This window comes from Arachis duranensis, chromosome 6, assembly GCF_000817695.3.
Source record: "Arachis duranensis cultivar V14167 chromosome 6, aradu.V14167.gnm2.J7QH, whole genome shotgun sequence".
Lineage (NCBI taxonomy): Eukaryota > Viridiplantae > Streptophyta > Magnoliopsida > Fabales > Fabaceae > Arachis > Arachis duranensis.
Window position 1 is genome coordinate 33,185,248 of NC_029777.3, and position 13,351 is coordinate 33,198,598.

Sequence of the window (13,351 nt, forward strand, 5' to 3'; positions counted from 1 at the left end):
TTAATTATTTAATTAGACGGTTAATTAGTCTCGGTTCTTACATTCTCCCCACCAAATAAGAATTTTTGTCCTCAAAATTTAGTAATTACCTGAGAATAGCTTGGGGTAATCATTCTGCATCCTAGACTCCAATTCCTAAGTATGCTCTTCAATTCCTGCTCGCTTCCAAGCAACTTTAACTAATGAAACTTCTTTCCCTCGCAGTTTCTTCATACTAGTGTCTTTGATACGCACTGGTGTTACTTAAAATGTCAGGTTCTCTCGCAACTCGACCGACTGGGGCTTTAACACATGAGCCGCATCCGACGTGTATTTACAGAGTTGTGACATGTGGAATACATCATGCAAGTTAGACAAGTGAGGCGGCAAAGCTACTTGATATGCCACCGGCCTAAATCTCCTCAGAATCTCAAATGGTCCTGTATACCTTAGATTTAACTTCTTTGTTTTGATTGCTCTTTCAATCCCAGTTGTCGGAGTAACCCTCAGAAATACATGATCTCCTACTTTGAATTCTATTGGTATTCTTCTCTAATCCGTATAACTTTTCTGCCGGCTCTACGCAGTTAAAATCCTTGCCCTAATTTTCTTAATCATCTCAGTAGTCTCTACTACCAAATCAGGACCCAAAACACTTGCTTCATACCAACACAGTGGAGATTGGCACTTCCGTCTATACAAAGCATCATATGGAGCCATCACAATGCTCGCATGAAAGCTATTGTTGTACACAAACTCCACCAATGGCATGTAACGGTCCCAACTTCCCGGTTGATCCAAAACACACGCCCTTAGAATATATTCCAACATCTGAATAGTCCTTTCCAATTGTCAATCCATTTGTGGATGATATGCCGTGCTAAGACATAGTCTCTTACTGAAAGCTCTTTGGAAAGCTCCCCAAAACCTTGATGTGAATCGGGGATCACGGTCCAACACTATACTCGATGGCATACTGTGCAAACTTACGTTCTCCTTGATGTATAACCTAGCCAATTTCTCCATCGAATAGTTCACTCGAATAGGCAGAAAATGAGTGGACTTGGTTAAGCGATCCACGATCACCCAAACCACATCAAATCCTGAACTAGTTCTTGGTAAACCGGTCACATAGTCCATCGCAATTCCTTCCCACTTCTACTGAGGAATCTTAAGTGGCTATAATATTCGTGGCAGTTTCTGATGCTCTATCTTCACCTTCTAACACGTCAAACACTTGGATATAACTGTAGCGACATCATTCTTCATCCCAGGCCACCAGAACATCTTCTTTAAGTCATAATACATCTTCATACTTCTGAGATGAATAGAAAACCCACTGTTGTGAGCTTCCCGACAACAAGTCTTGTCTCAAACCCCCGACATCCGGTATACGAATTCTCCCTTTATACCTCTACAATCCTTCACCATCCATAGTAAACTCTCCTTGCCTCTTCTTGCCAACCGGTTGAAATAATCACTGAAGTTCTGTTTCATCTTGCAGAGCCCTCTGAATCTCTGTTTTAAAGGTACTTGAAATCTGCAACTGATTCAAACAAACTCTTCCGGCAATTTCACTAATATCCAACTTAAGATCCACAAACTTATAAACTCATTCCTCTTCTTTGATCCTCATCCAAGCGATTGTCAAAGACTTCTGACTCAAAGCGTCTGCTACCACATTTGCCTTTTCAGGGTGATAACTTAGTTCAAAATCATAATCCTTCAAAAGCTCCATCCACCTCCTCTGACGCATATTGAGCTCTTTCTGATCAAAGATGTACTTGAGACTCTTATGATTAGAAAAGATGCTAAACATCACTCTGTACAAATTGTGCCTCTAAATCTTCAATGCAAACACAATCGTCGCTAATACCAAGTCATGAGTTGGGTAATTTACCTCAAACAGTCTCAGCTGACATGATGCATAAGCTAGCACGTTTCGGTGGTGCATCAACACGCAACCCAAACCCTTGAAAGAAGCATCACAGTATACTTCAAACGGTTCATGCGGTTCTGGTAAGATTAAAACAGGTGTTGAAGTTAACTTTTGTTTTAAGGTCTGAAAAATTTTTTAACACTCCAACGTCCACACCAACGGAATCTCCTTCCTTGTCAACTTAGTCATCGGTAGTGCAATCTGGGAAAATCCTTCAATAAATCTCTGGTAATATCTAGCTAAGCCCAAGATACTTTTGACTTCCATCACCGTCGTTGGTCTTTCCCATTTCAGCACCACCTCTACTTTCGAAGGATCTACGGCTATTCCTCCTTTGCTCACCATGTGACCTAGAAACTTTACTTCCTCCTTCCAGAACTCGCATTTGGATAACTTAGCATATAATTTTCGATTCTTTAAAATTTGCAACACAATTCTCAAGTGTTCCTCATGCTCCTTCGCCATCTTAGAATAAAATAAGATATCGTCTATGAAAGCCACCACGAATTTTTCCAAAAAAGGACGAAATACTCTGTTCATGTAATCCATGAACACAGCGGGTGCATTCGTCAACCCGAAAGACATCACATCAAACTCGGAGTGCCCATAGCGTGTTGATGAATCCATATTTCATGATATTTATTTGCTCTATTTGGGTGGATTTCATCAACTTTTCTTGCACTTATCCATTGAAATAGCATAGTTTCTTGAGTCCTTCCTAAATTGGGCTTGAAAGTGAAAAATGCTTCTTAGGCCTTTTAATTGCTAAATTTTATTCACTTTAATCCCATTTGATGCCTTGATTTGTCTGCTCAGTGATTTCAGGTTTTCAAGGCAAATATGGGTTGCAGAAGTGAGAAAAAGAGCATGCAAAAGAGAAGAAACCACGAGGAAATGGAGTTTGGAAGATTCTGCATCCGTGCGTGTGAACAGTGATGCGTGCACACGCATAAGTGCGAGCTTGGCAATGCGTACACGTGATCCTTGTCACGTGAGCTCATTAATTGGAAATTGCTGGGGGCGAATTCTGGGCCTCCAAAACCCAGTCCAACTCATTTCTGAAGCTATTTCAACCTAAAGTGAAGAGGAATGAAGGGGGGAGCAATTAGGGTTAGTTTAGCATCATGTAGGTCATTTTTTAGTCAAAGAAGCTCCCCCTTCTCTCTAGAAATTAGGGTTTATAGCTTAATTTCTTTGTAATTTCTCTTTTTAATTATTGTTTTCATCTAGTTTCTTCTACTTTTCTTTATTCTATTGTCTTAATTTCCTTAGTTTATCTTGTTAATTTCTCATTTTGTTTACTTTGTATCTTGATGAACACTCTTGTTATTTTGATTTCCATTTAATGCAATTTATGTTTCATGCTCTTTTATTGTTGAATTGAGTTGCTATCCTTATTTCCTTGCTTGGTAGTTGAAAAATTTATTATTTCTTGCCATTTTACCATGCTTTCATTTTATGCCTTCCAAGTGTTTTAATAAATGCTTGGTTGGATTTTTGCCTAGTTTTTCACACTCTTGGATGGGAATTTGGGTAGTTGGATGGACTTGAGTTGGGGATGTCCATTTTACATTGTGTAAAGATTGTTAGTTGAATTGGTCTCCACTAACTCTAAGCCTTCCATGGATAGAGTTGGCTAGGACTTGTGGATTGAGATCAACCATGCCCTTTTGACTAATTCTTGATGTTAGGATTGACTAATTGGGATTAATTTTACACAATTATGATGTTTGTGGTCCATAACTAGGATTGGAATCCCTAATTCCCCAATTCTTGCCAAGATTCCTTTTTTGCCATTTAATTTCCATTTTCATTGCTTTTACTTGCTTACCGTTTAATTACTTACCTTTTCAATTTCTTGCCTCTTATAATAAAAAACCACCAATCCTTCATAGCCAATAATAGGCATTTCTTTGCAACTCCTAGGGAAGACGACCCGGGAGCTTAAAATTCCCGGTTTATATTTGCTTTGAATTGTGAATTAAAAATTTGATTCGGAGTTAATTGTTGATTTAGATTGTACTTGCAACGATGAGATTCCATTTCGTGAAATCTAGATCGACAATAAATTCCTTTATCAAATTTTTTGCACAATTGCTGGGGAGTTACAATGGTGTTATGTTTTTGGCTATTGTAAATATGTTAATATGTAAATAGCTAGCTTTTTGGTTGTCTGTTGTTTTTGTTAATGGTTAGGATTGGGATCCTGGAGGTCATTGGAAATTCAAGCTTTTGTGGGGAAGTCAAGCACAAGCCACCATAGCAAGGGCTCTCCCAATTGTCTAACTTAAAGACAATAAATGAAAGTGCTAGGTGGGAGACACCCCACCATGGTAACATCCTTCTAACCCTCTCTTTGTATATAGTTTAATTTATTGCATTTGATTTCTTGTAGATAGCTTATGTTTAGTTTAATTTCAAGGTTAATTTGATTAGATTTTAGTTTTGATCATGTGTTTTTGAGGAATAATATGTTTTGGGGTTGAAAAGCTATTTTAGTTGTCAAGTTTGGTGCCCTAAGGCACTAAAACTTTTTTGGAAAAAACAGAGCATGTGTGTACGCACACACCTGTGCGTACATAGACCTCCCCCAAATCTGCATTCTGTGCATACGTATCAATCTGTGCGTACGCACACTCGTTAACACAACCCCTATTCAGAGTGCTCGTATGCCTTGTGCGTGGGCACCCCTTTGCATTTTGCGCTCTGTGCGTACGCACCAGCTTATGTGTATGCACACAATCCCAATTTTTGCGTTTTTGTGCACACGCAAACCCCTGCGCGTGCGCACGCCATCTTATACACCGTCTACTGGGAGCGCTCGCACACCTTGTGCATTCGCATCCCCCTTTTTCTGCGTTCTGTACGTATGCATGGACCTGTATACGTATGAACATACGTCGAGATAGCTGACAATTTTGACATTTAATTTTCTCAAAAAAAAAAATTTTTACCTTTCTGTGTGTGGGCACAGGCATGTGCGTGGGCACACTTCAAATCAAGGCCTCTGCCCGTGGCGTTCGCACACATAGTGTGAATGCACAAATCCTACAATTTGCCCATGACGCGTATGCAACGCCTTCCATTTTCATCCTCTTACGTGGACGCGTCGAGCCCTATTTTTGCAAGCACCACGCGCACCCATCCCCCACGCCTATGCGTGACTTCCTTCTATGCATACGCACGGCCATGTGTGCGTACGCACGACCCTGTTTTCTCACCACTATATTTCTTTTTTTTCTCTTATCTCTATTATTTTCCTTCTTCTCTCTTCTCCTCCCTTCTTTCCCTCCTCCAACCATCATCCATCACTATCATTCACCATCCACCATACGCTTCTTTAGTTAGTTAGTTAGTTAGTGTTTGGTTAGTTAGTTGGTTTAATTTTCTATTTTGGTGCTAAGTATCGGATGATTGAGTTGATTGGTTGATTCTGTTGAGATATTGCTGCTGAATTATTGATATTATTGTTGCTATTTATTGTTGGATATCTTTATTGATGTTATAAATTGTTGCTTATTGAGTTCTTCATGGTTAATTTTCACATACCAAGTACTTACGACAGTGCCTTCCTGAATTTTTTTGGATTTCCAAAATTGCATGTTTTGGTCACCATGTGATTTGATTTCATTGTCTATCATTAGGCAATTTGTATATAGTTGATGCATTTTTTGTTAGGTGATGCTTGTTTATGATTGATTTTTTATTTAAGTCACCTATTTGATGCATTAACATTAAGAATTGTGAAATTGGATCATAAGCTTACCTAATGACACTTTTTGAGCTTTTTAAGCTTTGTGGACTATGCTTGCCATGTTTTCCACTTCATGTCAATTAGGTGTTGCTTCATTATCCATTTCACAATTTCTTGATTCTCGCTTGAATGCTCCTGTACTTCTTCATTACTTGTTTGTTTATCCTAACCTACAAGTTTCTTTTTTTAAAAGTATTTTAAGCAGACTATATTGAGTGAAGTGCATGTTTCTTTTGTGTAATTGTGACATAGCTTTCTTTGCTAGTGTGGGTGTTCTAAACCGCGCAACTTAGAATACACAAACTTATTTCCTTCATGTCACAAACTTATTCACTCACTCATTTTAGTGATTCTTGCCTCACTCCAACAATCTATGCTTCCTTGTTTTTTAATTCACTCATCTATTCTTTCTATTTTTCATGGATAAGTCACCATTAGTAACAAAGGAAGCGGGAGACAGAGCATGCAGCAACTGATTGATCCACCAGCTGAAGGTGGCAATCCAAAGTCGCCATACCCCCCTTGCTCACCTTTGAGTGCACGGAGGACTGTGCAAATCCTTAAGTGTGGGGAGGTCGGCACTAATCGGCAACCTTAGGTGACAAATTCTAACCCCAAACACTTGCACATTTTAATTTTCTTAGTTTGTATATATTTTAGAGCTTCAATTGCATTTTTCTTAGTCTATCACACTTCTTTGTATATATGTAATAAGCTTAGTTAATTTAATGAAAGTTTCCAAGAAAAAAACATTCTTAATAGGGCATTGATATCCTAATTGATTTGAGTTAGAACTTTTGATTGAAACTTGCTTGAATTATATATAGTGGAATATATTTTTGAGCTAAGAACACATAAGCATGTGATTTTTGAGCCTAATTGTGTGGTTATATCATTTAACCACTATTTTCATTCTTATGTGTGATATTCTCTTTTTATGATTGCAATCTTTGATTTGTTTGATTCTTTATGTCCATTGCTTGATGTATATATGCATTTACATGATTGAGGCCTTCACTCCAATTAGCTCACTTACCCAAATAGCCTACCCTTTTATCTTCCTTTGTCAACTAACTTTGAGCTATGTTAATTCCCTTTTTGTTCTTAATTTTAGCACATTACTAGCCTTAAAGTGGAAAATAATAAATATCCCTCATTTGGATCTTTGATTAGCTTAGGATAGTGATAGTGTGTATCATCTAAGTGTTGGGAAATTTGAGAATTTTGGTTGAGATAAAAGTGAATTTTTGTATTTTTGTTTAAAATCTTGGGAATTAGGCACATACTCATGCATCAATTGCTTAAACCATATGCATTGACACTTTTGTGTATATTTTAGTTTAAAAAAAAAAGAAAAGAAAGTAGTAAAAAGGGGACAAAATGCCCCAAAATAAAGTAACAATGACAATGCATATGAGTTGTGATTAAAAAAAAATGTGTGAGTGTGTAAGAAAAATAAGGAATGGGTAGTTAGGTTTGTTTTGAGTTGTATAGGTTGTTATGTAGTTTAGGTGAGAGCTTAAGTTAGTCAAAGATTCAAATTTTAAGCTCACTTGACCATATATAACCTTACCTTGACCCTAGCCCCATTACAACCTATGGAGAAGCTCTCATGATATTTGTATGCATACATTGAACAAGTGTTGATTGTTAGATGAAAGACAAATCTTAGAAAGCATGATTAGAAGATAATTGAGTGAATTACCCCTAAACACTTGAGTGGCTAGAGCAGATACACATCCGGTGAGGGTTCGATTGCTCAATTACATGTTTTCACCTATGCTTAATTCTTATCTTGCAAGTTTATAAATTCTTTTCTAGAACTCAATTCAATTGTGGATTTGAATTGCTTTAGCCCTTATGTTTATATATGTATTCTTAGAAATTGATTTATTTTGTATAACTAGTTGCATTCATGTAGGTAGATTGCATATAGGTAGTTTACTTGCTTTGAATAAATGTAATTCCCCTTCTTATCTTCCTTTGGTATAGCATGAGGACATGCTATTGTTTAAGTGTGGGGATGTGATAAATCCACATTTTATCATATTTATTTGCTCTATTTGGGTGGATTTCATCAACTTTTCATACACTTATCCATTGAAATAGCATAGTTTCATGATTTCTTCATAAATTGTGCTTGAAAGTGAAAACATTCTTTTTAGGATTTTTAATTGTTAAATTTTATTCACTTTAATTCCATTTGATGCCTTGATGAGTTTGCTAAGTGATTTCAGGTTTTCAAGGCAAGTATGGGTTGAAGAAGTGAGAAAAAGAGCATGGAAAAGAGAAAAAACCATGAGGAAATGGAGTTTGGAAGATTATGCATCCGTGCGTGCGCACAGTGATGCGTGCGCACGCACAAGTGCGAGCTTGGCGACGCGTATGCGTGACCCACACATACTCGTGGGAGTGAATTTCGTCAGGTGACGCGTACGCGTGACCCTTGTCACGTGAGCTCATTAATTGGAAATCGCTGGGGGCAAATTTTGGGCCTTCAAAACCCAGTTCAACTTATTTCTGAAGCTATTTCAACCCAAAGTGAAGAGGAATGAATGGGGGAGCAATTAGGGTTAGTTTAGCATCATGTAGGTCATTTTTTAGACAGAAAAGCTCCCATTTCTCTCTAGAAATTAGGGTTTATAGCTTAATTTCTTTGTAATTTCTCTTTTTAATTCTTGTTTTCATCTAGTTTCTTCTACTTTTCTTTGTTCTATTGTCTTAATTTCCTTAGTTTATCTTGTTAATTTCTCATTTTGGTTACTTTGTATCTTGATGAACACTCTTGTTATTTTGATTTCCATTTAATGCAATTTATGTTTCATGCTCTTTTATTGTTGAATTGAGTTGCTATCCTTACTTTCCTTGCTTGGTAGTTGTAGAATTTATTATTTCTTATCATTTTACCATGCTCTCTTTTTATGCCTTCCAAGTGTTTGATAAAATGCTTGGTTGGATTTTTGCCTAGTTTTTCACACGCTTGGTTGGGAATTCGAGTAATTGGGTGGACTTGAGTTAGGGAAGTCCATTCTACATTGTGTGAGGATTGTTAGTTGATTTGGTCTCCACTAACTCTAAGCCTTCCATTGATACAGTTTGCTAGGACTTTTGGATTGAGATCAACTATACCCTTTTGACTAATCCTCATGTTAGGATTGACTAATTGGGATTAATTTTTTACAATTACCGTGTTTGTGATCCATAACTAGGATAGGAATCCCTAATTCACCAATTCTTGCCAAGAGTCCTTTTTTGCCATTTAATTTCCATTTTCATTACTTTTACTTGCTTACCATTTAATTACTTGCCATTTTAATTTCTTTCTTCTTATAATAAAAAATCCCCAATCCTCGATAGCCAATAATAGGGCACTCATTGCAACTCCTAGGGAAGACGACCTAGGACCTTAAAATTCCCGGTTTATATTTGCTTTGAAATGTGACATCTTTAAATTAAAAATTTGATTGGGAGTTAATTGTTAATTTAGACTATACTTGCAATGAAGAGATTCTATTTTGTGAAAATCTAGATCAACAATACCTTTATCACGTGTCCTAAACACAGTTTTTGGAATGTCATCCTCTCTCACCCTTATCTGATGAGAACCGGATCTTAAGTCAATCTTAGAAAACACTCCAGCTCCTTGCAGTTGGTCCATTAAGTCATTTATCCTTGGCAGCAGGTACTTGTTCTTCACAGTCACTTTGTTTAGCTGTCGGTAATCCACACGAAGTCACATTCCTCCATCCTTCTTCATTACCAATAAAACTAGCACTCCCCACGGAGATACACTCGGTCAAATGAACCTCATATTCAGAAGCTCTTCAAACTGAGTCTTTAATTCGGCCAGCTCTAACGGAGCCATTTTATATGGTGCAATCGATACTGGTCCGGCTCCTGGTACCAATTCAATCGCAAATTCAATTTCCATTTGAGGTGAGAACTCAGGGATATCTTTTGGGAACACCTTCAGAAAGTCTCTAACTATCGAGATTTCATCTAGCTTCTGATTATCACCTAACACATTTGCAGCCAATAGTATATAATCCTGACAGTCTTCCCCACTACAGTGCACCATTACAGAGTTCAGGTAATAACCCTCAGCTATCACTGCTCCATTTTCTCCTTCCAGCATAAACTGAATTGACTGCTTAAAGCAATCCAACAAAACTCGATTCTTTGACAACCAATAAAACCCCAATATCATCTCCAACCCAACCATTGGTAAGCAAATCAAATCATGCACAAAGTCTCTACCCTCAAGCTTGAAACCTACTTGCCTATAACCTGACCTAGTCACAACTGTCTAATGCGGAGTATGTACATGCAATTCAAATGCTAACTTTAACACTTTCCAACCTAGTTCTTCCACTTTGTCAAATGCAATAAACGAATGTAAAGCTCTAGTACCATACAATGCAAATAAGGTTTTAACATCAATTAAGCATATACCTCTCATTAATAGATCCGCCTTAGCAGTATCATTGGTGTTCACAGTAAACACCCAACCTTGTTGGTTTTGGCCCGTATTCTGAGTCTTCTTCCCCCGAGTGCAATCTCTCACAATGTAACCTGGTGATCCACAGTTGAAGCAACCACCTATACCAATCTTGCAAGAGTCATTCGGATGAAAATGCCCACAATGAACACAAGTTAAATCCGGAGAAATCTTACTCTGATTCCCTCTCCCTTTGGCATACTGAAACTGATCATAAGTGTTCTTTCTGAAGCCTCCTTCACCTTGAGGCACATATCCTTCTCTCTTAAAATTCTGACCCCTAAGCTGAAAGTACTTTCCATGTCCCCGATTAATGTTTCCTCCACGAATGTCCCTTGACGAGGCTACCATCCTTGCACATTCCTCAATAACGCTCGCCTTGTTCACAAGATCGGAGAAGATCCGAATCTCCAAAGGAGCCATTACAGTCATGATGTTATCCTTCAAGCCCCTTTGATGCTTAATGCACTTCCAACTTTCACAGGTCTCTGAGGCACTGATGAGCGGATAATTTATACGCTTTTTGGCATTATTTTTATATAGTTTTTAGTATGATTTAGTTAGTTTTTAGTATATTTTTATTAGTTTTTTAGAAAAATTCACATTTCTGGACTTTACTATAATTTTGTGTGTTTTTCTGTGATTTCAAGTATTTTCTGGCTGAAATTGAGGGACCTGAGCAAAAATCTAACACAGAGGCTGAAAAAGGACTGCAGATGCTGTTGGATTCTGACCTCCATGCACTCCAAGTGGATTTTCTGCAGCTACAGAACTCTAAATGGCACGCTCCCAATTGCGTTGGAAAGTAGACATCCAAGGCTTTCCATCAATATATGATAGTTCATACTTTGAGTGAGTTTTGATGACGTAAATTTGCGTCAAAACGCCAGCTCTCTGCAATTTTCTGTCGTCAAAACGCCAGAACTGGCATAAAAGTTGGAGTTAAATGCCCAAACTGGCACCAAAGCTGGCGTTTAACTCCAGGAATAGCCTATGCACGTGAAAGCTCCAATTCTCAGCCCAAGCATACACCAAGTGGGCCCAGAAGTGGATTTCTACACTACCTATCTTAGTGTACTCATTTTCTGTAAACCTAGGTTACTAGTTGAGTATTAAAACCACTTTTAGACATTTATTTTGTACCTCATGACATTTTCACGTTTCACATTGTATCTCTACAGCATGAGTCTCTAAACTACATTGTTGGGGGGTGAGGAGCTCTGCAGTGTCTCGATGGATTAATGCAATTACCACTGTTTTCTATCAATCATGCTTGTTTCTATTCTAAGATATTCATTCGCACTTAAACATGATGAATGTGATGATTCGTGACACTCATAACCATTCTCAACTTATGAACGTGTGCCTGACAACCACCTCTATTCTATCTTAGATTGAATGTGTATCTCTTGGGTTCCTGGTTCACAGATTTGAGTACCTCTCCTGACAATAGAGTGTTCAAATTTGTGCATCCAGACTCTTCGTGGTATAAGCTAGGATTATTAGTGGCCATTCCTGAGATCCGAAAAGTCTAAACCTTGTCTGTGGTATTCCGAGTAGGATCTAGGAAGAGATGACTGTGACGAGCTTCAAACTCGCGAGTGTTGGGCATAGTGATAGACGCAAAAAGATCACTGGATTCTATTCCAACATGATCGAGAACCGACAGATGATTAGCCGTGCGGTGACAGCACACATAGACCATTTTTACTGAGAGGATGGAAAGTAGCCATTGACAACGGTGACACCCTACACACAGCTTGCCATGGAAGGAGCCTTGCGTGCGTGAAGAAGAAGATAGTAGGAAAGCAGAGATTCAGATGACAGAGCATCTCCAAAACTCTAACCTATTCTCCATTATTGAACTACAAGTACATTTTATTTCATGCTCTTCTATTATATTGCAAACAAAAACCCTTTTCATTATTAATCTCCTGACTAAGAGTTTCAAGGTAACCAAAGCTTGCTTCAAGCCGACCCAGTGCACTTGCTGGTTAGTTGTGCAGAATTGCAAGTGTTATTGCAATTTCGTGCACCAAGTTTTTGGCGCCATTGCCGGGGATTGTTCGAGTTTGGACAATTGACGGTCCATCTTATTGCTTAGATTAGGAAAATTTTGTCTTTTGGGTCAGAGTCTTTTATTTTCTTTTCAAAATTTTTCAAAAAAAATTATTATTTTTCTTTTAGATTTTTTCGTTTAAGTCTAATTGCATGTTTTAAGTTTGGTGTTTACTTGTTAGTTTTTATTTAAATTTTGAAAATTTATTTTTGGTTTTCTAAAAATTTTAAGTTTGGTGTTCTTTTTATGTTCTTTAGTCTTTCTTGTGTTTTGATCTTAAAATTTTTAAGTTTGGTGTTCCTTGGTGTTTTCCTCAAATTTTCGAAAATTTTGCATTAAATTAGTCATCAATTTTAAAAATCAAATCTTTTTAAATTATTTTTCAATCATATCTTTTCAATCATATATTTTTTTTCAAAACTTCCTAACCACTTTCTCTTTCTTTATTTTTTTCGAAAATCCTCATAACAAAATTTTCAAATCTTTCTTTTTACTTTTTTTTAGTTTCCAATTTTTATTATTATTATTTCGAAAAAAATATATATAAATATAATAAAATAAATAAAATAAATCCACATCATCTCCCTTTCTCCATCATAGAACTAAGTGGAAATGAACAGTTTAGAAAGGCTCTGGGGTCATATGCTAACCCCGCTATTGCTTTATATGGGAGTAGTATCTGTATACCCTCTATCGGAGTCAGTAGTTTTGAGTTGAATCCTCAGCTCATTATCATGGTGCAGCAAAATTACCAGTATTCCGGTCTTCCACAAGAAGAACCCACTGAGTTTCTGGCATAGTTTTTACAAATTGCTGACATAGTATATGATAAGGAAGTAGACCAGGATGTCTACAGATTATTACTGTTTCCATTTGCTGTAAAAGACCAAGCTAAGAGGTGGTTAAATAATCAACCTAAGGCCAGCATAAGGACATGGAAACAGCTGTCAAAAAAATTTCTGAATCAATATTTCCCTCCCAAGAGGATGATACAGCTAAGGCTGGACATCCAAGGCTTTAAACAATAGAATAAAGAATCCCTTTACAACGCCTGGGAGAGGTACAGAGAGATGCTGAGGAAATGCCCCTCTGAAATGTTTTCAGAATGGTGCAGTTAGACAT

The 13,351-nt window shown here is 37.4% G+C and overlaps 1 protein-coding gene across 1 annotated transcript; it reads right to left on the minus strand.

Moving 5' to 3' along the window:
• Nucleotides 1–9,468: 9,468 nt before the first annotated feature.
• Nucleotides 9,469–10,602, minus strand: LOC107493544 (uncharacterized). Its single transcript, XM_016114632.1, has 2 exons — nt 10,125–10,602; nt 9,469–9,974 (listed from the first exon to the last, which is right to left on the minus strand). Exons 1-2 carry the CDS (start codon nt 10,600–10,602, stop codon nt 9,469–9,471), a joined length of 984 nt encoding a protein of 327 aa, XP_015970118.1.
• Nucleotides 10,603–13,351: the final 2,749 nt, after the last annotated feature.